General features: G+C 54.2%; 2 protein-coding genes and 1 non-coding gene across 4 annotated transcripts in view; 2 read left to right on the top strand and 1 right to left on the bottom strand.

The window, feature by feature from the left end:
* Positions 1–1,452, top strand: part of FANCI (FA complementation group I) — a 53,722-nt gene extending 52,270 nt beyond the window's left edge. For both annotated transcript variants that reach the window (XM_016151609.2, XM_016151608.2), the window contains exon 38: positions 770–1,452. In XM_016151609.2, the coding sequence (XP_016007095.2) occupies positions 770–838 (69 nt within the window). In that variant the 3' untranslated portion in view covers positions 839–1,452. The remainder of the gene's footprint in view (positions 1–769) is intronic.
* POLG (DNA polymerase gamma, catalytic subunit) lies at positions 688–17,238 on the bottom strand. Its single transcript, XM_016151611.2, is given in 23 exon segments — positions 688–1,117; positions 1,120–1,173; positions 1,721–1,881; positions 2,723–2,931; positions 3,044–3,212; positions 3,335–3,457; positions 4,687–4,933; positions 5,049–5,184; positions 5,621–5,738; positions 5,838–5,891; positions 6,651–6,811; positions 7,274–7,381; positions 7,684–7,770; positions 7,960–8,080; positions 9,036–9,275; positions 10,160–10,286; positions 10,426–10,577; positions 10,681–10,863; positions 12,138–12,217; positions 12,363–12,509; positions 12,632–12,796; positions 13,663–13,858; positions 16,590–17,238. Coding segments are annotated over 23 exon segments (3,918 nt in total). The 5' UTR covers positions 17,201–17,238; the 3' UTR covers positions 688–848.
* A 1,251-nt stretch (positions 17,239–18,489) lies between these two features.
* Positions 18,490–18,562, top strand: TRNAR-UCG. The gene has a single exon. It is a non-coding gene; the product is annotated as a tRNA-Arg (tRNA).
* The last annotated feature ends 2,249 nt before the right edge of the window (positions 18,563–20,811 follow it).

Here is a 20,811-nt window from a genome sequence, read left to right as displayed (position 1 = left end):
CAGAATGAGCTGAAAAGTGGTTAGGCAAAGGTGGTACTAAACACTCTAGAGGAGGTTTGTAAACTTTAAAATCACACCAAGGTGCCCAGACTTGTATACATTTTGAGTACCCATTTCCAGAAAGGGGCTGGTAACAAGACAGGGTCTTGTTAGGCTAACCATTGGAAAATGACAGATGGCCAGAAAGTTTACTTCCTCTTTTACCATTCAAACAGGGCTGCTCTGATTTGTTCAGGTCGGGCCAGTCTCGTATCCTCCTCCTTTGCCCCTCTGGTCTATTCCTCTCCCTTCAGCTTCAGCAGTTATAACAGCACACCATGAGCCCTCCATCATCTTTGAAGTAGAACCCCATGTTTCATCATCATTAGGCCCTTTCAAAACTGGAGGTTTACATAAAACCCTCCAATTTCTAGCTTCTCAAAATTTTACGCCTACTACCTTCTTCAGACTCATACTCCAGGCCATGCATGGTGCACCTGACCCTACCTACTCCCTTTACCCACTTGGCATTGAAGGTTAGCATTGTGATGACCCTTCTGCCATCCTGTCCTATGCATCTCCCCAGGTGCACCAAAAATCCCAAAGGAGGGGCTTGCACTGACTTACTCTACTCTGAGGCCTCCCTTCTTTAACATCGGTCAGTGCCTCCTGTGAGCGGGAAGGGGGAGAAAGCATGACCACACAGGCTTTGATGAGAAGATAAAGGGTTTTTATTTCCACTGCTTCTGAGCAAGTTTATCAATAGAGCGTTACTTCTTTCCACTTCTAGGACACTGCATCAGAGCACGAGGGACAGAACAAAGAACCAGCCAAGAAGAAAAGAAAAAAAAATAAATGAAATGCCTGAGTTAATGTGAACTTTGGGGCCTCTGCTTTCTTTTTACCCAACAAGCAACAGTACCCCCTTGTCCTACAGCCTGCACCGATATTGGCATCTTGGTTCTGAACCTACTGAACTCAACTGCACCTTCAGTCGCAGGCAATCGTTCCTGGCAGGCCCTGCTACTGAGAAAAGCACAGTGGAAAGCCTGAGTTTGGGAGCCTGTACCACCCAGATGAAGCTCCACAGGAGCAAATACAGAGCCTCCAGGCAGAGCTACAGTCCAAGCTGGCTTCATTTTTCCAAGGAGCCTTTGGTGAGTTCAATTATCTGGTAAATATCCAGCGCTTCACCTGAAAGATAATGCAGATCAGTCAGGATGCTGTCTCAAGAGTTGTAGCTTGGAGCTCAGAAATGACAAAAGGAGCTTAATGTTAAGGTCACAAAGGAGGCTGGAAAGGCGGGAATAATGGCCATGTTACATTTGGAGGGTTCATATTTCTTTTTTGTATGTTTGTCTTAGATACACTTTAAATAGGAAATAAGCTTTCTGATTTACTTGTCTGACATTCAAAGCACAATTTTCTCAAAAGAATGCACTTCGACTTTGCACAATAAACCTTTAAACATTTCTGGTGTGGTTGAAGAGGGGAAAGGTACAGGTAGAAGAAACCGGAGTTTCAAATATTCCTTCATTTCCTATGAACAGTTTTCTAGAGAAACATTCCTTTGTAATTTGAATATGTTCACTTTGGACCCAGAGCACATGTAGCCTAGTACACAGCACAAGTTAAGAGTGGATTCCTTATCCTCTGGTGCCCCAAGCTTCCTCTTGTCCAAGACCACTTCCTAGTCCACCTTACATCCTACACATGATGAGGAGCAACATGTTATGCTCACCCTGGGGAATCCCGTATCTCCTTTCCATCCCAGTCGGGTTGGAAGGGGTTTTACAATCCATGGTCACTTCCTTCCTGAGGCACTGGTCAATATCGACTGCACTGAAAAAGGCGACTGACTGGGGCAAGTCGTTGAGACCCAGCTTGTAGGCAAACATGCACCTGAAAGAGACCCAATCTCCGCTCAGGCGTGACCCCCGCTGTGAGGGGTGGAGAAAGACCGGTCTCCCCTGGAGCAGAGCATTTAACCGAAAGAGCTGAGGGGCCAGCACCGCCCTCCATCCCACCACCACTGGGGACCTCCCACCGAGACAATGAAATGCAGATGCGACTCCAAACACACCTTTTTTTCCACTTTGGCGCACATTGATGCAAAATCTCCTTTCAAGTATTAGAATATACGAGGATTTTGTTAGCTTTGTTAAACATAATCGCCCAGGAAATAATGAAGGTGGCAACAGAGACAGTGTTGTTATAAACATTAATTATTTATCCATTAATCAGATCACAATTCCCAAACTAGTTCTGAGTGGCGGATCAACATGGAACTTGATATCATTTAATTCAACCATATAAATTTTACTCAATATATAAATTATGAATTATTTTTAAATCACATTTCAGTTTCATTAACAAGGTTTTATTAGCAGAATGGCAAACTTGACACCTAAACCCTCAATTTTTTTATGAATTGAGAAAAGCCTTCTGACATTTGATTTTCAAAACGGAATGGTTTGTTTCTAGGAGAGCACAATTTGAGAACTACTGTTTGACACTCCCCTGACCTTCCTCATCACCTGCGTGGTGACACTTTCAAACCCAAGAAATCTTAATTTTAAAAGTTGAGGCCAGTCTTTTTTTAGACTTCTACAGTATTTTTGAACTAGAGATAAGGGCTGAAACTTTCATTTCTGGGGAAATGAAAAACACAGATCACGCTGATCCTGGGCCCAAACCCTGCCTGTGAACATACAGCTGGTACAGAGGCCACAGCCCCGCCTACCTGGTCAGGAGGTTGGTGACCTGCAGGGCCAGGGCAGCGCGGTAGCGGTCCTCCTCCCGCACCAGGTAGCGAACCTCGTCGTGAATGCTGATGCAGAAGCGCCCATCGATGGCAAACTCCTCAAACAGCCACTTCATAGCCACAAGCATGAGGTGTAGGTAGTCCACAGCAGAGCTCTGCACCACCCAATTCACACGACTGGTCATAAACTGGGGAGGGAAGGTGGGCACAGGTGAGGGATGCTGCCAGATACCAGTTCACTGGGGTAAGAGGCCTGCCCTCCCTGAGGCCCTCTCCCCATACTACACAGGTACAAGATACCTCCCCCTGCACGGCTGAGGGCTCCAGGGCCCGGCTGATGCGACAGCCCAGCACCGGGGTACACGGCGTGTCGGACATGGCGATGCTCTCCAACTTGTTGAACATCTCTGACTCTGTGCCCCCCATCCACGCGCGTTCTGCAACCACCTCCCACTTCTTCCTGCGGGACCTGGGGGACCAGGAACAGAGAGGCCAAGCTGTCTGAGTCTCTCAGAACAAAATGCATCCCAGCTCTCCTGGGGCCGGCCCGGACCATCGCTCTACCACCCTTAACACACAGACGGTTCTCACTTTCGTGAAGCTTCTCTCTGGATCTTGCGCAGATCCTGCAGGGAAACCCAGCCATCTTCAGTCCTCTCCACAGGGAGGTCCAACTGCCTCACCAGCCACTCGCCCTCGTCCGACAGCCGATACCTGAGAGCAGTGTCACCACCGTCATCCCCACGTGAGTGCCTCCTGCCGGGTCCACATACCACCTTATCCATTTCCAAACCACCCTGAATCCTGCCTATCCCCTGCAGACCCTACTTCAGAGGGGAAGATCAGCACAGAAAGGCTAAGTGACTTGTTAGGCACACATGGCCAAGAAGGGGTAGAGCCCAGACAGAAGCAGCCCAAAAGGGGCAGAGACTCCAACACAAAAGCCAACACTTAGGTACTAGTGCCTTAGACACTGAATTGCCAAATGACCGAGAGGTGCCGGGTACTAGTTCAGGACGCAGCATGGGCTACCAACGCAGACCGGCGTGGGGCAGAGCACGCTGGGAGGGCAGAACCTCGGTTCCCACGGCCCCAGACTCAGCCTCACTGCAGCCTTAGCCATCACCAGACTCGTCCCCTCACGGCTCCGGAGCCACGTCACTCACCAGCTCAAAGGTGTACCGGCACTTCCCCTTCCTCGGTCCCCTTGGTCCAGGCTCCCCTGTGAGGCCTTCAAAGGTCCAACCTCCCGTGTCATCACTGTCCCGCTTCTGCCAGCACATGCCACCCACAGTGCCAGCTGCACTCAGCCCCCCTCATCCTCTCCACTCTGCATGACACCCGGCTCCCCTGTGTTGTGCAATCACCATTGCACTGTTGTTCACTTATTTATCTTTGTGTTTCATGAGGTCAGCTAGTTAAACGTGGGCACTATATTCTCCGCAAGGAAGTTACAAGTGTGCCTCTCCTCCCTCACACTGGCTGCAGAAACCTTCCTTGGAGCCTGCTGAGACCCAAGCACACAACCAGTAGCAGGATCAGGAAATACACAGCCTGTCATTCTCCCACATCAGAACCAGTTTAGTCTCTGATTTTCCAAAGAGCCCTCCTCTCTACTGTCTGTCACCTGTCCGCTTCGCTCTCATTCCCTGGAAGCTTAGGAATTTGCAACACCACAGTACTTTTTATTCTGCGTGACCAGGGCTACTGACCTACCACTTGGTGACAACATAATGCAAGTACAGCTTTACCCCTATGAAGAAACCTGTTCAAGACTGACTGTTAAGCAAATGTCACAACCCAAGACTAAACCATCCTGGAGCTAAGTCACAGGTCTGAAAGGAGAGGGGCCACAGATAATAGGAAAGGTAGAAAAGACAGGGCAGTAAAGGCTAGTAAAGGCCTGGAGGAGAAAGATGCCGGGGGGCGGGGGGGGCGCTCACCGGCGCAGGCCCTTGGTGACGGCATACATCTGCTGGGCCTTGTCGGCCGCCTCCTGGCGCGTGAGCCGATGGTTGAACTGCATGAGCAGGCGCTCAGCGAAGGGCTGGCCCGCCCCGTAGATGCGGCCGTAGTTGAAGACCTTGGCGTGCTCACGGCTGATGCCCACCGTGGCGGCGGTCTTACTGTGCAGGTCGGTGCCCCTGCTCTTCCGACCCTGCAGAGTCATCCACCCAAAGGCCGTGCAGCCTGTGGGGCAGGCAGGAGTGAGGCCGGAGGCGCAGAAACCCTGTGCTCCCAACCTCGAAATCTGGGTCCCAGGGCCAGGCTGCCTCCATGCTGCCCGGCCCTGGTTCCTGCTCACCATGCATGCCGGCAAAGTGGGCGTCTCCAAGCACAGCTGCAATCCACAGCTCCTGTGAGTCCACGTCAGCACCCACGAGGACATAGCCCGGTGGGGCCTGCACCATGGCCTTCAACTCGCTGCCTACTCGGTCAGGCTGCAGGAAGAGTGAGGTCAGGCCCTGCCTAGATGCCACCGTGAGACTCCTTCCACCCCACTCCTGGAGCCAGACTTGATGACAACGCTGGGGACTTTCCTGAGGGGGTGGCTTGAGGGAGTGAAGACAGTGTTGCCCCAAACTCCCAGCGACGGCCACCTTCAGACATGAGGCTGACAGGTAAAGAATCCCTACCCTGTGCCCGATACCCAATACCCCACTTAGCCACAATGGCTGTGGCTATCGTGCCTTGTCAACATCTGGCCAGGACCATGTTTGCTGGAAACTGATGAGCTGTGAAGCTAGACTGGAACCTGAGTCCTGCCTGGCCCAGATTTCAGGCTCTTTTTTATGCTCCTCACTAAAGACCTTCCACAACCCCCGTTTCTAGAGACACAGGAAAGGAAGGGCAGGGACCAGAGGTGCAGACACATACCCGGGCATTGCTGGCAGTGAGCCACGTGGGCTCCACAGCTCGGCGGGTGATGGTGCCAGCGGTCACTACCTGGGGCAAGATGGCCCCATAGCGGCCTTCCTCATCGTAATCTGGGTGCCTGTGGGGAGGGAGAGAACACGAGCCTCAGAAGTTTGCTTTGACCCGAAAACCCACCCCACTCAGGTCTTCTGCCTCACAGCAACTTGACAGCCCGTACCTGGTCACAGCACGGGGCAGAGCCGACCTAGGCAGCCATACCACCATCTGGGAGCTGTGGGAACAGACAGGCTGAGGCTCGGCGCAACCGTGGGGGCAGAATCCACCCCACCACGGCCCTCAGTGCACAGCTTCAGGAGCTACCGTATTCCCTCCTCCCCCAGCCTCCACCCTCTTCCCACTGACCTGACTCAGTGTGGGCCCTGGCACAACCACGTGGGGTCCTAAAATCTACCAGGCAGGAGCCTATTCCACCTGGGAACTGGCCAGGCCGCCAAAGCAGCCCCTGCCCTTACCCCAGAGTGCTCGTGAGGCATGCAACAGCAGCCCTGCCACAACTGCCTAATCCACACTCGGGACAGGCCGCAAGCCATCACGGCATCTTCTCACAAGACTGCTGCTGGCGGCCACCACCACCTTCAAACTAGTCTTCAAGATGAATCAATTTGCTACTCCGACCTATAGGACCCTGCTCCCAGTCCCCAAGAGAGGACCAGCCCTGGTCCTCAGCCACTTCCCACAGCTCCAGCAGTTCCCTAAGGAGTCCTTTGAGAGCTGGGAGGGGCCATCAAGGACCAGTAGTAACAACCTTTATACATAAACAGGGAAACAACAAGCTGCAGAGGGAAGATGTGCCCATGGTCACAGAGCACCCGGGACCACAAGCCTCTGCGTCACGGCTGGGCCATCCTGCCATTGCAGCACAGGCTAAGTCAGGGCCCCCAGGGTGGGACACGAGGGAAGGGAGTCCCAGGGCTGCAGAACCCTGGCCAGGGGTACAGACAGGCGTCTCTGCTCTCCCATGGTGACCCACCTGATACGTTTATGGGCATTCCTCCAGAAAGAAATCATTTTGTTGATTTCCAAGGCACGGGGCCCACTGGCACCTCCTGGGCCAGCTTGCAGGGTGCCATCCTCCATCTTGGGCAGGAAGTCCTTAGCAAAGGGGCTGCCCACATTGAAGTTGTTACCATCCTGGAGAGGGTAAAGAAGTATGGACTGGAGGCAGGTGGCAGACTCCTGGCTGGGAACCGATGCCCTGTGCACTTGGGGTCTGCCCAACACTTAGCCCAGACCTCCAGCAGTGAGTAAATCCGACTACCACGCACACAAGCAGGCACTAATACACAGACTCAAACCTGGCTCCCCGCAAAGTAACCTATCGGGTAGCACACACAGGGTAGCAAACATGGTGCCAGACACTTGACGTGCCAGCACCTCTGTCATTTAGCCCCACTACCATGCTTTCCTACCCAATTTTCAGAAGGCATACAGGCTCAGGCAGATAGTACTATTTGTTTTGGGATGATACTCTGCCCCAACTACTGTCATTCCTGCACAAAGGGGAGCCAGTTTGAGTCACTCCGGAAGCCTGCTGTGGGCCCTGAGCACAGCGAGGACCCCAAGGAAGGACCAGGGGTAAATCAGGATACACACCTTGTGAGGGAGCTTGAAGAACCAGCAGCCAGGGATGTCCACGTCATTGTAAGGTCCACTGCCATGGTGATAAGCTGGCTGGCTGGCTTTTGGGCCACCAGCACCAGTCTGTGGGGGCCACACACGTAGATGAGGCCCTGCTCCAGCACCTGCATTCAGCGAGGGCCATGGGGTAGGGGATGGGAAAAGGGCCTGAAACACTTAGCAGGTAAGCTAGGAAATGACAGACGGCCACCAGGTCTCGGGCTTCCTCGACTTCCCAACCAGTGTGGGGCCACCAAAGGCAGGGCAGCATCTCCTAAGCCCCCGGGACCTTGAGAACTCTGGTGGGGAAGAGCTACTTGGGCCCAAGAGAAGGGCCCAGCTGTCCAGTACCCACACCCAGAGAACCCGAACAAAAGCCCACTCACCAGAACTGGGGGCTGACCTGGAACCAGCGCTTGCAAGCTCTCCATCTTGGCCTCCGCCTCCACCTCTAAGAAGCCCAGTTCTTCCACCTGGATGGGCCCAGGGTACCAAAGGAGTGAAGCAGAGGCCAGGTCAGGCCAAACCCACCAGCCCGTCCCCGACACGCAGACGGCCCAGGCAGGCCTGAGGTGAGGACTCAGCATACCCGGTGCCCCACTTCCCCTTCCTTGAGAGGGAAGAGACCCCCTCCCCAGGGCTCAGGCTGCGGCTCGCCTCACCGTCTGCCACACGGCACTGCTCTCAGTGAGCAGGAACTCCTCGGCCAGGCCGGCCTCCTGCAGCTCCGGCTGCTGCTTCCCCTGCTCATGACAGTGCTTCCTGTACAGGGACTCGATGGCTCTGGGCAGAGAACAGCAGCAGCAGCCTCTGGTTATGGGTGCCCACTCTGGGCCAGGTGGCTGGCTGGGGGCCTTCCACAATTCCCCTTGTTTAGTCCTCAGAATCAGCTCTGAGGCGAAAGTGGACAGCGCTCTCCCTGGTTTTTAGACAGCGAGTGACAAATTGAAAATAACATAGCACCCTGGGGACACGCTGAGGTTAGAGGCCTGGTCTGACTCAAATCTTAGCTCCTCTTGTGCCACAGAGATGCCACTTCCCTGAGAAGAGCTCTGGGATCAGAGCAGTGGGAAGTCAGGACCTGGCCACCCCCAGACTGGTTCCTGGTTCCTCATCCGCCCTCAGGCTAATAGCAGCAAGGCCGATCCAGCCCCTCTTGTCCGAAGACCCCACACGTGACTCAGGCTGCCCTGCAGAGCCGGGATTCTCGATTCCGGGCCACTTCAAGTGTTGTGGCCTCTCCCCAACACCTGCCTGTCAAAATCTCAGGTTTGTGACCTCAAATCAACTTATTTCCCTGGGCTTTTATTTTTGTCAACTCTATAATGGGGATAACCACCCTATCTCATGGGGCTTCTTGGGAACAAATGAGCGAAGCAATGCAAGCAGTTTATTAATAACCCAGATTATAATCAATGTTCAATCAATTACACTCAGAAAAACAAAAGCCTATCTCCCTGCCACTTGTGACACCCCCCCTCCCCCGCATATTCCTGTGAAGGCAGCTGTGTCATTGAGTCCAAGAGCAGGACCTCGGTGCTCCCCACTCCAGAACACCATGCCCTCACCCCCCACAGGGCTGTGAAGCCCACAAGGAAAAGGCAGCCATGGAGGAAAGCACTGGAGCCCGGACTCTCCGACCCCACGCTCCTCCCACGGGCCTGCACTGGACCTGGTTTCTCCAGCAAAGGAAAGGGTCCTCGGACTCCCACCTCTTCCTCCTGAGCCTGAGCCTCACCTGTAGGGGCAGGACACCCCAGCCGATGCCAAGGTGGTGGCGCCCCCTGGCACCTTAGCCAGGTTGTCCCGCCGCCCAGGCACCAGGTACCCCCAGCCGTGTCGCTCTGAGAAGTGTAAAGGGAAGCCATCCCAGGTCAGCGCCATGAGTTTGGGTGTGATCCGCATCTGCAGGCTAAGGAGGCTGGGGCCCGGGGTCCACGCAGGGTCATCTAGCCGGGGACAGAGCTTCCGGTACCACCTATGCCCCGACAGAAGAGAAGAGTGTCGCAATGGTAAAGTGAAGACAGTGTGTGACTGCAAGGCGGGCTCTCTCCCCCATAACGTGCTCCACCCAACCTCCAAGGCCCCAAGGTTTTCGTCTGGTGACCTTGGCCTCCAGTCACCATCTTCTCCCTCTGGATGTGGCCAGGCCCCCAACAGAGTCCCCGAGAATAATTCAAAGATCTCTGAAGGAAAGAGCCTGGGCTGGTCAAGAGCAAGGCCCCAGGCATGGCTCAGGGCTGGCTTCCTTCCCAAGCTCCAGTTCATGCAGGTAACTGGCCAAAGGAACGAGCAGGTGTGTGCCGCTGCGCTTCTGACAAACCAGGGCCTTCAGAGCCGTCTCTCACCTGCCATTCTCCAGGCCTGACGCAGGGTGAGGCAAGTGAGGCACGTGGAGCACAAAATTTAAAAAGGCCTCACACTCAGGGCCATATAAATGCAAAGCTGACACCCTGCTGTTCACACTGGCTGCCCCTATTTCCCCATCTCTGCCATTCTGAGGCTCAAATGGAGAGTCACCTCCTTTAAGGAAACCTTCCCTGATCTCCCCAAGCAGAGTTAGGCAGTGTCTAACTCTTCCCTGTCATCCTGGACATAAACACCAGCTGTACTGGCTGGTCTGCAACCTGGCTCCTCCTAGGATGAAGGAGCTGCGTTCCTGTTTGGACCCCCAGTGGTTGCCACGGGCCGGCACACGGCAGGTGCTCGCTGCACCTGTACGGAGCGAGTCCAGTCAGCCAGAGGTCAGAGTGAACTAGTAGGAATGAATGGCAGCACGCCAGCCCCTGTGCCGGAGCTCGGGACGGGCAGCCTGAGAGGGGGCTGAGGACGGACTCTGGATATTAGGGGAACAGAGCTCACCCAGGGTGTCCGGGAAGGTGCTGAGGCTTCTTGGGCAGGAGCTCTGTGGTCCCCTTCAGCTGCTCCAAGCAGGCGCGGGCCGCGACATCTCGTCGCAATTCCTCCTCCTCACTGGGGGGGCCGGGGTCTGCACAGGGTGGAGAGGACAATCAGAGCCAGGGGAAGGGGCTCTCGGAAAAACCTGCCCAGCCCAGTTGTCTCTGGAAGGCTGGAGGGACACCTTCCCAGTGCCCGCCCCCACCTCACCTCCCGCCCATGCTCACTACCTTCCTGATCCTTGGGATCCCCGGGCACCCCAGCCCCCTCGACAGGCAGGTTGCTGGTGGCAGCCGGCTCCTTCCTCTTCACCTTTGCCTTCTTCTGCTTAAACTCTTGCAAGTCCCACTCCAAGTCCCAGAGCCAAGGGTCTTCTTTGTACCTATACAGCCCATCCACCAGAGCAGGACTGAGAACAAGCCGAAAGCCTGGACTACTGCCCGCCTGCCCCCGGCCTGGATCCTGCCCACCCAAGGCCTTGCTACCTCTCTCCAGAGACCAGCTGGCAGGCATCATTGGCCAGATCCATCAGAGACTTCTTCATCTCCCGCTGGAGCTCCTCATAGGTGCTCTGCGCCTCCGCCAGGTAACGCTCCCAGTTCTGGTTGACAGGCAGGTAGGAGACACCCATCTCCAGCATTCCGGCCAGAGTCACCGGGTGGGGACACCTTGCAGTAAACACCAGGGCTGCCATAAATGACCACGGGAGGCAAGGCTTTGGCCCAATCCCTGAGCTGGTTTGGCAAGCCTCAACTCAGCCACCCATGCAGCATAACTCTAGTCAAAGAGATAGGGTTAAGTCCCAGTTTTCCCACTTCCTAGCCATGAGACCCAGGGGAAGTCACTTCACCTCTCTGAGCCTCAGTCCCTTCATCTGTAAATGGGGATACAGTCATGTGCTGCTTAACAATGGGGTCACGTTCTGAGAAATGTGTCCTTAGGCGACTGTCATTGTGCAAACATCACAGAGTACACTCACACAAACTAGATGGTACCAGACACCTAGGCTATGTGGTATAGCTTTATTGCTCCAAGGCTACAAACCTTTACAACATGTCACTGTACTGAATACTAGAGGGAGGGAACAGTAACAAAATGGCCAATATTTATGATCTAAACACGTCTAAACATAGAAAAAAACAGTAAAAAGATAGCATGTGTTTGTGTGGATGACATGCTACTATACATAGAGAACCCTGAAGATTCAACCAAAAAACTATTAGGACTGATAAATGAATTTGTAAAGTAGTGAGATACAAAATTAATATTCAGAAATCAGTTGCATTTTTATACACCAATAACTATCGGAAAGAGAAATTAAAAAGCAATTCCATTTACAATATCATCAGAAAGAACCCCTATGAATAAAGAAAGTAAAAGACTCATACTCAGAAAATCATAAGAAACTCAAGAAGCTAAAGAAGACACGAATAAATGGAAGTACGTACTGCGTTCATGGATAAGAAAAATTAACGTCATTAAGATGTCTACACTACCCAAAGCAATCTACGCGAACCCCATAGCATATCTGGGTGTTTCACAGATGAGGACACTGAGGCTCAGAGAACCGAGTAACTTGCCCAAGGTCAAATGAGTTGGATACCAGGGTCAAGATTTGAACAGAGTCTGACATTTATGACTCTGACTGCATCAGAAGTCTGAGTTACTAGCAAACATACCAGGATGGATGTAAAGCCCTTAGCTCCAGATCTGGGTGCAGAGTGGGTGCTTGATAAACTGAGGCCACACACAAGGCTCCAGCACAGCCCTCAGCCCTCCTCTCCAGGGCGCAGGTGGCCGCCACTGGACAGAGTGGCTCCATCCTTTCTGCCAAGAAAGGCTAAGGCCTCCAGCCTGAGGACCCAGCACCACCTGATGACAGTGGGCCCAGGTACTGGGAACCCGCTGACCCCCAGGGGCTCCCACAGGGGTTCTCCCTCACCTCTCCAAGAAGAGTGGGAGCTGCTGCTGGAAAACCTCATAGGTGGCCCACACGTCCCGGGCACAGTACTGCATCAGGTCCTGGCACGGGCGACAGGAAGGCGCTGGGTGGGCAGCCATCCCACTACCACCGCCAGTCTCAGGGTCAGATCTGGCCGCTCTAACCCCGGGTTCAGCTAAGGGTCTGCCACAGCCCACCTCCCAGAGCCCCTCTGCAGCAACATACCTGGAAGTTCTCACGGACGTCCTTCATACTACCCTTGACAAACAGTTCTCGAGGCTCCTTCTCTAAGGCAGGCCCCCCAACATAGAGGCTATGCACGTCTGCTAGGTTATTGACACTGCTGATGTCCAGCCAGTCCCAAGATGAGATCTGAGGGGCCAGAGCAAGGGACACACAGCAGATCAGCTTGGCCTAAGGCCAGACAGGCGGGCTTATAAAGAGGTCCCAAGCACCCTGCTCTGCCCGCCCCCGCCCCGGCAGTGTGTCCTCACCGCTGGGCCGCTGGCTTTTCTCTGGGACTTCTGGCTTCGCTGTGTGGGGTGCTGGGCCTTGTGCTTGCCCTGCTTGGCTGCCATCCACAGACTGCGCTGGAAGCTGCTTAGCCCTGAGATGGCCATGTGCATGCTCATGGTGTCCAGGAAGCGCATGCGGGAGCCCTGAGGAGAAGCTGCGGGTGAGGGGCCAGCCCCATCTCGGCTCCTTACACAGCCTCCCCTCCCATCACACAGCCTCCCCACACTAAAGACAGAACACCTTCATGCTTGCTCATGGCTGTCCCTGGATGTGCAAAGGGCCTGCCCGCCCAAATTCTAGCCACCCTTGAGGGTGCAGACATGGCTCGATCCCAACACCTAAGTCCTTCCAGCAGCCAGCAACAGCTCTGAGAGGCACTCTGGGCACAGAGCAGTCAAAACAAGGCCTTCTGAGCTAACAGGCTCATCCCCAGCCCTGCCACTCACAAGTTCTGTGGCCCTGGGCAAGTCAGTAAGCCGGTCTGAGCCTCAGCACCCTCAACTGTGGGCTAAGGTTGCTCTCACCTGCCCTGCCTTTCTCCTAGGACCATTGTGAGAACAGAGTGATAAAGCACTTTGCATAAAATTGAGAAATGCTACAACGGTACAGCAGGTGTGGTTCGGAGTGTTAGACGTGTTGAATCCTCTGAACAATCCCATGAGGCAGCTTCCGCTACCTCCCTTTTTGTGAATAAGGACACTGAGGCTTAGTCAGGGATGTTCAGGAGCTCACACTGCTCATCATGAGTGGCCGAGGTGCCATGTAAGCCCAGCCTGCAGGCCCCAAGCATCCAAAGACCCCTGCACGCTCTGCAATGACACACAGAGAGAAGGGCCACTGTGACAATTCAGGTTCTGTACCAGGCAGGTCCTGGGGACACAGCGCTGGACACAGGGACCAAGGCAGGGCTGGTCAACAGCAGGTCCTGCAGCAATGTCTCCCCTAGCCACTGAGTCAGGGTTCCTCGCCTGCCTGTGCCAGAACCTGCAGTTGGCCCCAGGAACCTTACCTGGATCAGGTACTGCTCCCTGATATGGGCTCGGTCAAAGGAGACATTGTGCCCCACAACTAACTGCTCCTGGCACTCTCGCTGGGTGGGGCCGCCGTCACTGGCAGGGACCTCCAGGGGAATGAGGTCAGCCGGCGACAGCTGGCTGGTCCAAGAGTAACGCTCTTCCACCAGCCGCCGGCTGCACCAGGAATACCTGAGGGAGGCGAGAGGCAGACAGGTTCAGCATAGAGGCGTGAAACTATCAACATCCACTGCACACCTGCCGCCAGGTGCCAGGTCCTGCACTAGCAAGCTGGGGGCACAAGTGAGACCAATGGGTGCTCCTATCCCTCACAGAGCTAGGGGTCAGGTGGGGCAGTGCGGGCGTATCTGCTGGGGAATGGGGTGGGACAATTACAAAAGCTGCTTTACTTTTCAATTTCCACAGATAAAAATGGAGCTAAGTGCCACACCACTGAATGTCCCACCATTCAGCCTGGGTCATCGAGGTGTCTGTTAGCCAGGTGTTCACTGAATCTGTGCTTGGCTCTGAGATGTTTTATAAATATTATCAACCCCTCATGCCTATAAACACAAAAGAGCTAGTGCTCAAAGGGCTATAAAAAAGATAAACAATTATAACAGAACCCAAAGTAGAAACCTTTTTTCCCCCCCATTTAAAGTGGCAAAAACAATGACAAATGCTGCACTCATATACAGGGTGAATCATCTGATGCCTGGAAAGATTCTTAAGGACAAAGAGCAAATCGCGCACCTTGTAGGTGTTGTGCTTCTCTGAGCAACCACTCTTGAGTGAGAGACTAGGGTAAGTGCCAGAATGAAGGAAATTATGCACATCTGCAGAGCATGGGGGTGGGAGGGATGGTGGATGAGTGCTGCCTGTTGAGGGCCTTAAACTGATTCAGAAAAGGCTGAAGTTTGCTCAAGACCCACAAGGCTAAGCATGCGGGAAATGGTTGCCGAGGAAAAGCCCATTGTGAACCACAGATTATGCCAAAAGGTCAAGGCCATTCAGCATCAAAGTGAGTGATGTGGCCACCACAGCTGCAAAGGAGCTCCCTGCACCCTTTATGGAGAGAAGGAGGGGTTTACTGCCAACAGTTTCAACAAACAAAACAGGGTTTTTTGATGGGAGGAGGAGCAGCAAAGAAAGGTTCCTAGTTTTAAACCTGGTAAAATCTAACTTGCACTCCAAAGGGTGGGAATATATATGCTCAGGGACTCAAGCTGAAACCTCCCCCCACCCCTTCCAATTTAGCATGTCAAAGCCCTTAAAAAACAAAGAAGAAAAGGCTGAAAAATGTGAACTATTTAAGGCTATGGTGATTACAGGAATTTTAGTTGCAATTAAAAGCCATACTGGCGTCAAGATCCTGGCCTGCAGCTGGATTATAAATTTGTGATAAGAAAATCGAACCACAAATACCTTTGGTAAACAGCCAACACCAATAAAGCTACACATTTCTCAGATAAATGGTGACAGCCTCTATCATGTCCCTCTAGTCTGGGGACCAAAGCCCTTACCTGCAGCCTTTGGGAAACTGCCTGATTGGCAGTCCAGACTTTCCCTCTCTCCGGAAACTGTGGGCTGGTCAGGTACCTGGTGTTACACAGCTCCAGGCATGTGGCAGGGACATGCCCAGGTGAAAAGTGGACAGCTATGAGGGCCCCAGCAGGCATCCCCCACCCCACCACCGTCAGGGTCCCAGGAAGCCCATGCTTCTGCCACCAGGCAAACTAAGCAATACCCCCAGTACCATGGCAAGAATGGAATGAGAATGAGAGGCGGATGGAAAGAACAGGAGAGAGAGAGGTGAAGTTAAGAGAGGAAGGAGGAGGAAGAGAAAAGGGGACTTTGGGTAAATTGGTCAAAAATGACCAAGAGATCAAAGAACAAGTTTTTCCTAAGTTTCTTTCAGCCGCCACAGCCTACTTCACCTTCTCCAATGATGGGCGGTATCCCCTCTATTCTGACCATCAAGTCACACAATAAGTACTGAGACTGTCATCTGAACTGGAACTAAATCAATGAGAAATCATCTAGTTTTGCTCTTTTCAGCGATGAATGCCTACCTTATCTATTTAGCCATGTTTTCACCATTCTCAACTGCATATTTAACATTTCGCAGCTTTCTTTACAAAGATGTAGCTTCCCATAGGAATAAAGAAACTGCCAACTTTTTTGCTGGCCATGCCTGAAAGCATTAAGGTTGTAAATAGTATTTTAATCCTGGAATGAAGAATAAAAAAGGGGAGAAACAGTACTGCCATCATTGTTTGAAAAAGAAACTTGGGTAGCACTTAGAAAGGTACTTAAAAAGAAGAGGGAGACCGGATATACCTTTTGGGGACTAAAATGCCTGCTTGGGAGGCGGAGGGACGGAATCAGCGTTTCCAATTTCTCAACTGCGTGTAGTTAGGGGATGCTACCTCCAGGGGGGGCATTTGGAAATGCTGGAGGAGAGGGTTGGTCTCCCATTTAAGGGAGCAGCAGGGATGCTAAATGGCTGGGACAGACCCCAAAAGGGAGATTTCTGCTCAAAATCCCCAAATAGAAACACTGTTCAAATGTCTTAGACTAACTTCTCGAGAAGCTACTAGGAGAGGGGGTTAAGGCACCACATCGAGGTGATCTCAAGGGGTCTCCTGGTCAGTCTCAAGTACAACATCCCACTGATTCTCTACATAGCCCCTATCACCACCTGACATCTGCTGGGGTGTTTGCTTACTGCTTGCTCTTCCCTCTGTCAAAGCTGGGGGCAAGCCTATTTTAGTTCACCACGGATCAGCAATCATGAGAAAAGCACCCACCCCGCACACCGCACACCGTGGGAGCTCAGTAAACGTTCACTGAACCAAGCAAGCTAAGAACCTGAGCCCCCACGTATGCTAAAATCCCCTGACCCGAGCGAGCCCCTGCTTACCAGGCCGAGGGGGATATGGCCACCGCCAGCGTGGGGCAAGTTCCCTCTGCCAAGCAGACCTCCACGTCGAACACCAGGGCCTGCTCCTCGGGGATGGCCACGGGTACGGCCTCCCCCGCGGGGCCGTACCGGGTCCAACCCTCCGCCCAGGCCCAGCTCGGGGGCCGGGGGGGCAGCTGGGCCTGCAATAGCGAGTTGGCCGCCTCCAGGTAGGGCAGGCTCTGCTTCTGGGCCAGGAGGCGGAAGTGCTGGTCCAGGCTGCCCCCGTAGAGGGGGGGTAGGCGCAGCTCCACGTCGGGCAAGGGCGCGGCCGGCTGCCCCCAGAGCCCGTGCTTCTGCAGGTGTTCGACGCTGCGGCGCACCGCGGCCTCGACGGGCGTCGCCTCGCCTGGCCCGAAGATTTGCTCGTGAAGCCCTCTCGAGAGCATCTGGATGTGCAACGGGTTGTACCGTGGCTGCCCGCCCTCCGAGGATGGCACTTGCGGCTGCGGCGGCGGCGGCTGCCCGTCGCTGGGGACGGGGACGGAGCTGGAGACCCAGCGCCCCGGAGCTGGAACCGGCCCTGGCCCGACGGCGACGCCGGCCACTTTCTTCCAGAGCAGGCGGCTCATGGTTGGTGCAGGGGGCCCCCCGCTGGGATTCAGGACACCTGGCTTTGGGCTCCAGCTTGGCTGCTTTTACTGACTGAATGACGTGGGGAGAGACACGTCCTGTCTCTGTTTTCTTGTCAGTGAAATGGGCCTGATCATGCCTGCCTTCCGCCTACAAATTCTAAAGCAGACAGACGACATAAAGTGTTACTACAGAGGTATCAACTGTTACATTACAAGCCGTCATTCCTTGAGCACTTGCGGCGTCCCAGGCAACGCGCCAGGCGCTTTTCGGTACATTTTCTCAGTTAAGCCTAAAACAGCCCAGGAAAATATCAATACCCCTACTGAGTAAATCGAGGTTCACGTAGGCTCATCAGTGAACTTAGAAAAAGTGAAATCACAGACGCTGGTTAAAAACGCTGATTCTGGAGTAGCCGGTTTGAATCCCGGCTCTGACTCTTGGGAGCTGCATGACCTTGGGCAAGCTCCTTAGGCCCCCATTTCCTACTCTGTAAAATGGGGTTAAGGACTCCGTCATACAGGGCTGGATGATAACGGCGAATAGGTCCCGCAGCCTGGCCCTTGGCAATTGGTGGCGAGGGCAACCGACTGCGACCGCCCAGGGCAGAGGGCGTAGCGCCGAGGTGCCAGCACCTGGATTCGAACCCTCCGGGTGGGCCGCCAACCCCCGGGACCCCCACCCACACCCGGGCCGCGCGGCCCAGCGGGCCGAGGGCTGCCTGCAGGGGGCGTCGCCGGTGGACTCAGTGTTCTCGGCCACCCGCCTGTGCCCCGCGGCGGCGCCGCGGTGCGCCCTGGGACGAGCCTCCGCCCTGCTGGGGCCTTACTGCCGGACAGGGGAGGGAGGAGCCGCGCCGCCGCTCAACGACCCGGCCTCCCCGGCACCAACCCCGCCGGAAACCTCGGTCCGCCTAGTGCCTTCCGATCTGCGGTTCCTGACCCCAGACCAGCGATGCGGCGTCTCCGCGCGGCCTACGCAGCCCCGAGGTGGCGTGCGGCCTCCACCCGACCAGTCCGCCTCGCTGGCAGCCGCAACTTCCCGTCTGCGCCGCGCTCTGTCCCGCGGCTTACCCGAGAGGCAGGCGGGGAGACTCTCCGCGCGACCAATAGAAGGGCCTCAAGTGGACCGGTCCGCATGCGGGGGGAAAAGGGGACTTCCGGGTGTGCCCTCCCTGCACAACCAAGGTCCGACTCCCCTGCTCAAGAAGCAGGTGGGTCGGTCCCAGGCAAATTGGTGGGCGGTAATGAGACTTTTTAGGTCTTCTAAACAATCTCTAGTACCAGGCGGCCGCGTGGCCTAATGGATAAGGCGTCTGACTTCGGATCAGAAGATTGCAGGTTCGAGTCCTGCCGCGGTCGCAAGGAAGTGGGAAGTGACCTTTTTGGTCATTTCTCTTGTTAGGAATGGAGTGTTCGGACAGCTGGAAAGATCGTGCTGATTACAACCCCACATTGAAGCCTGAGAACGTCCGCATCTGCGGAAGTAACGGCTCCCACACTGTACGCTCATCGTGTCCCCGTGAAGTTGCTCGCCTACGTGTCCCAGGACGGGGTGGAGTGCACATTTCTAAAATGTACCAGCCACGCGTCCCCCCACGTTGTTGGAGGACTTGAGAGGACGATAATCCTACGCGGAAATCCCGATTTAAAATCAATTGATACACGAGAATGGCAGGAGTTCACCGCCGAAGGGAATCCTCCCACCGCACCAGCCCTGTCCTCATCCTAAGCAATTAATGGGTAAAAACACTGCCTTTGTTGAAACCAAATCTGCCCACTGGCTACCCCGCCCCCCTCTCCAAGAGCGTCCTGTTCCCTCTGGCCTGAGGAGCAGCTAGAGGCTGCTTTCCAGCCTTTACGATCTCTGCATCCACCTCCTGTTGCTCCAGGTGCACGAACATCTGGGGTCTTGGTGACCCGTAGTTAATAAACTGTAAAGTACCTTGCAAAGGCGGCCCACGTGAATCACGAGAGTCTGGAGACCCAGTTGCCCCGATGAGGTAAGAGAGGCTCAGAGAAATTGGATGCAGACCTGAGTGAGGTCACATACCTGATTAGGACTGAAAGTCAGTCTCAAACTTCCAGCCCGTGTCTGTGCCAGGACACTGTGAACTGACTTGAGAAACTGACTTCGGTATTTTTCAGGAGTAGGGTGCAGAAACACACCTGCAGGCTGATCCCGCACCCTGGCCCTGCTCCCTTCCCCTTCCGTGAGACAGATAGAACCCACACTCCAACCAGGGTTTATGAAGGCGGCACAATAGCATTGAGCCTTGATCTTTCCATACTTTTCCCATGACTGATTCAGTCAATGGGTATCAGGGGGAGGGGAGGTCACAAGAAATACAAACATGGCTACTTAGGTATGTCTGGTCTTTCAGCTGGAGGAGTCATCATTGAATATGTCTGGGTGAGAAGGTTTCATGGAGGTGACATTCACCTAGAATCTTAAAGATACTGAAGAGAGAGGAGTATTCTAGGCAAGGGAGCTGTAGGTGCACATAAAGGCAGGGATTCTGTGCCCTGGGGTAACAGATGACTGGGATGGTAGGAGCATCAGGTTCACAGAGAGGGGGACACAGATCACATCACAGGGGGAGCCTGTATGCCTCAGAGGAACCTGGAACTTTATCCTGAGAGAGGCAGAACCTCACAGAAGGATTTTATGCAAGGAGGAGACATAATCAGGCTGGCATTATAGAAGGAAAGGTCTTTGCCCAGAAGTGTGGACAACATATCAAAGGAAGGTGATTTCTAAAGTGGAGGTCCAGTTAGGAGACCTCTGAAATCATTCAAGTGAGAGAGGAGAGATGAGGGTAGGGTAGTGCACACCTGGGGGCTGAATCCTGGCTTAGGCAATTTCCTAGTTGTGTGCCTTTCAGCAAGTTACTTACCCTGAGTTTTGCCACCAAAAGTGCCTGACATATAATAGAAGCTCAGCACATATTTGTAGAATGAATGTCAGGAACCCATCGAAACCTATGATCAGCTCCAAATCAGAACATCATGCTTGGGCCAACAGATATGCTGCTGCCACTGAAGGTGCGAGCCTTGGCCGGAATCTCGACTGCAAATTTCAGGCCTTGCCTGTACATCCTGTCATTTCCTCTTGCCCATCTACCACTCATCCTTGGAACAAGATCCTCAGACCTGAGAAGGGGCTTCTACTTCTTAATTTCCTGAGGTCCTGCAGGTATGAGAAGGACGCCCCCCCCCCCCGCCCGTCTGAAAGGAACTGCTGAGATGGGGAGGGTGAAACTGGGAACGGACTGGCAATGCCATGCGGACAAGGGGCACAGCTTACTTGGCTGAGAAAACCCTGGGAAAGGTCCTGAGCCTGCCCCATCAACCTCAGTCTACATGGGACCTTCTCGAAGGAGGCCAGGATAGCAGAGGCCCCAGTTCCAGGTTGAAGAGGAGATGAGATTTAGGCCTGGAGGCTGGCTGCCTTACTTACCGGTGTCCCCATTACGGTGAATGCCTGTTTCCTGACCATGAAGGGTCCCCCGCCCCTCATGAGCAGGTTGAGAGGCAAAGAGGAGCCAGGAGGAGGAAGAGGTGCCCAGCTCTCCTTAGGCTACTGCATCTCTATCCCCTCTATCCAGACC

The sequence above is a fragment of the Rousettus aegyptiacus genome, unplaced genomic scaffold, assembly GCF_014176215.1.
Source record: "Rousettus aegyptiacus isolate mRouAeg1 unplaced genomic scaffold, mRouAeg1.p scaffold_m13_p_14, whole genome shotgun sequence".
Taxonomy (NCBI): Eukaryota; Metazoa; Chordata; class Mammalia; order Chiroptera; family Pteropodidae; genus Rousettus; species Rousettus aegyptiacus.
Note: the sequence above shows the minus strand (reverse complement) of the source record. Positions and strands in the feature narration are given on the sequence as shown.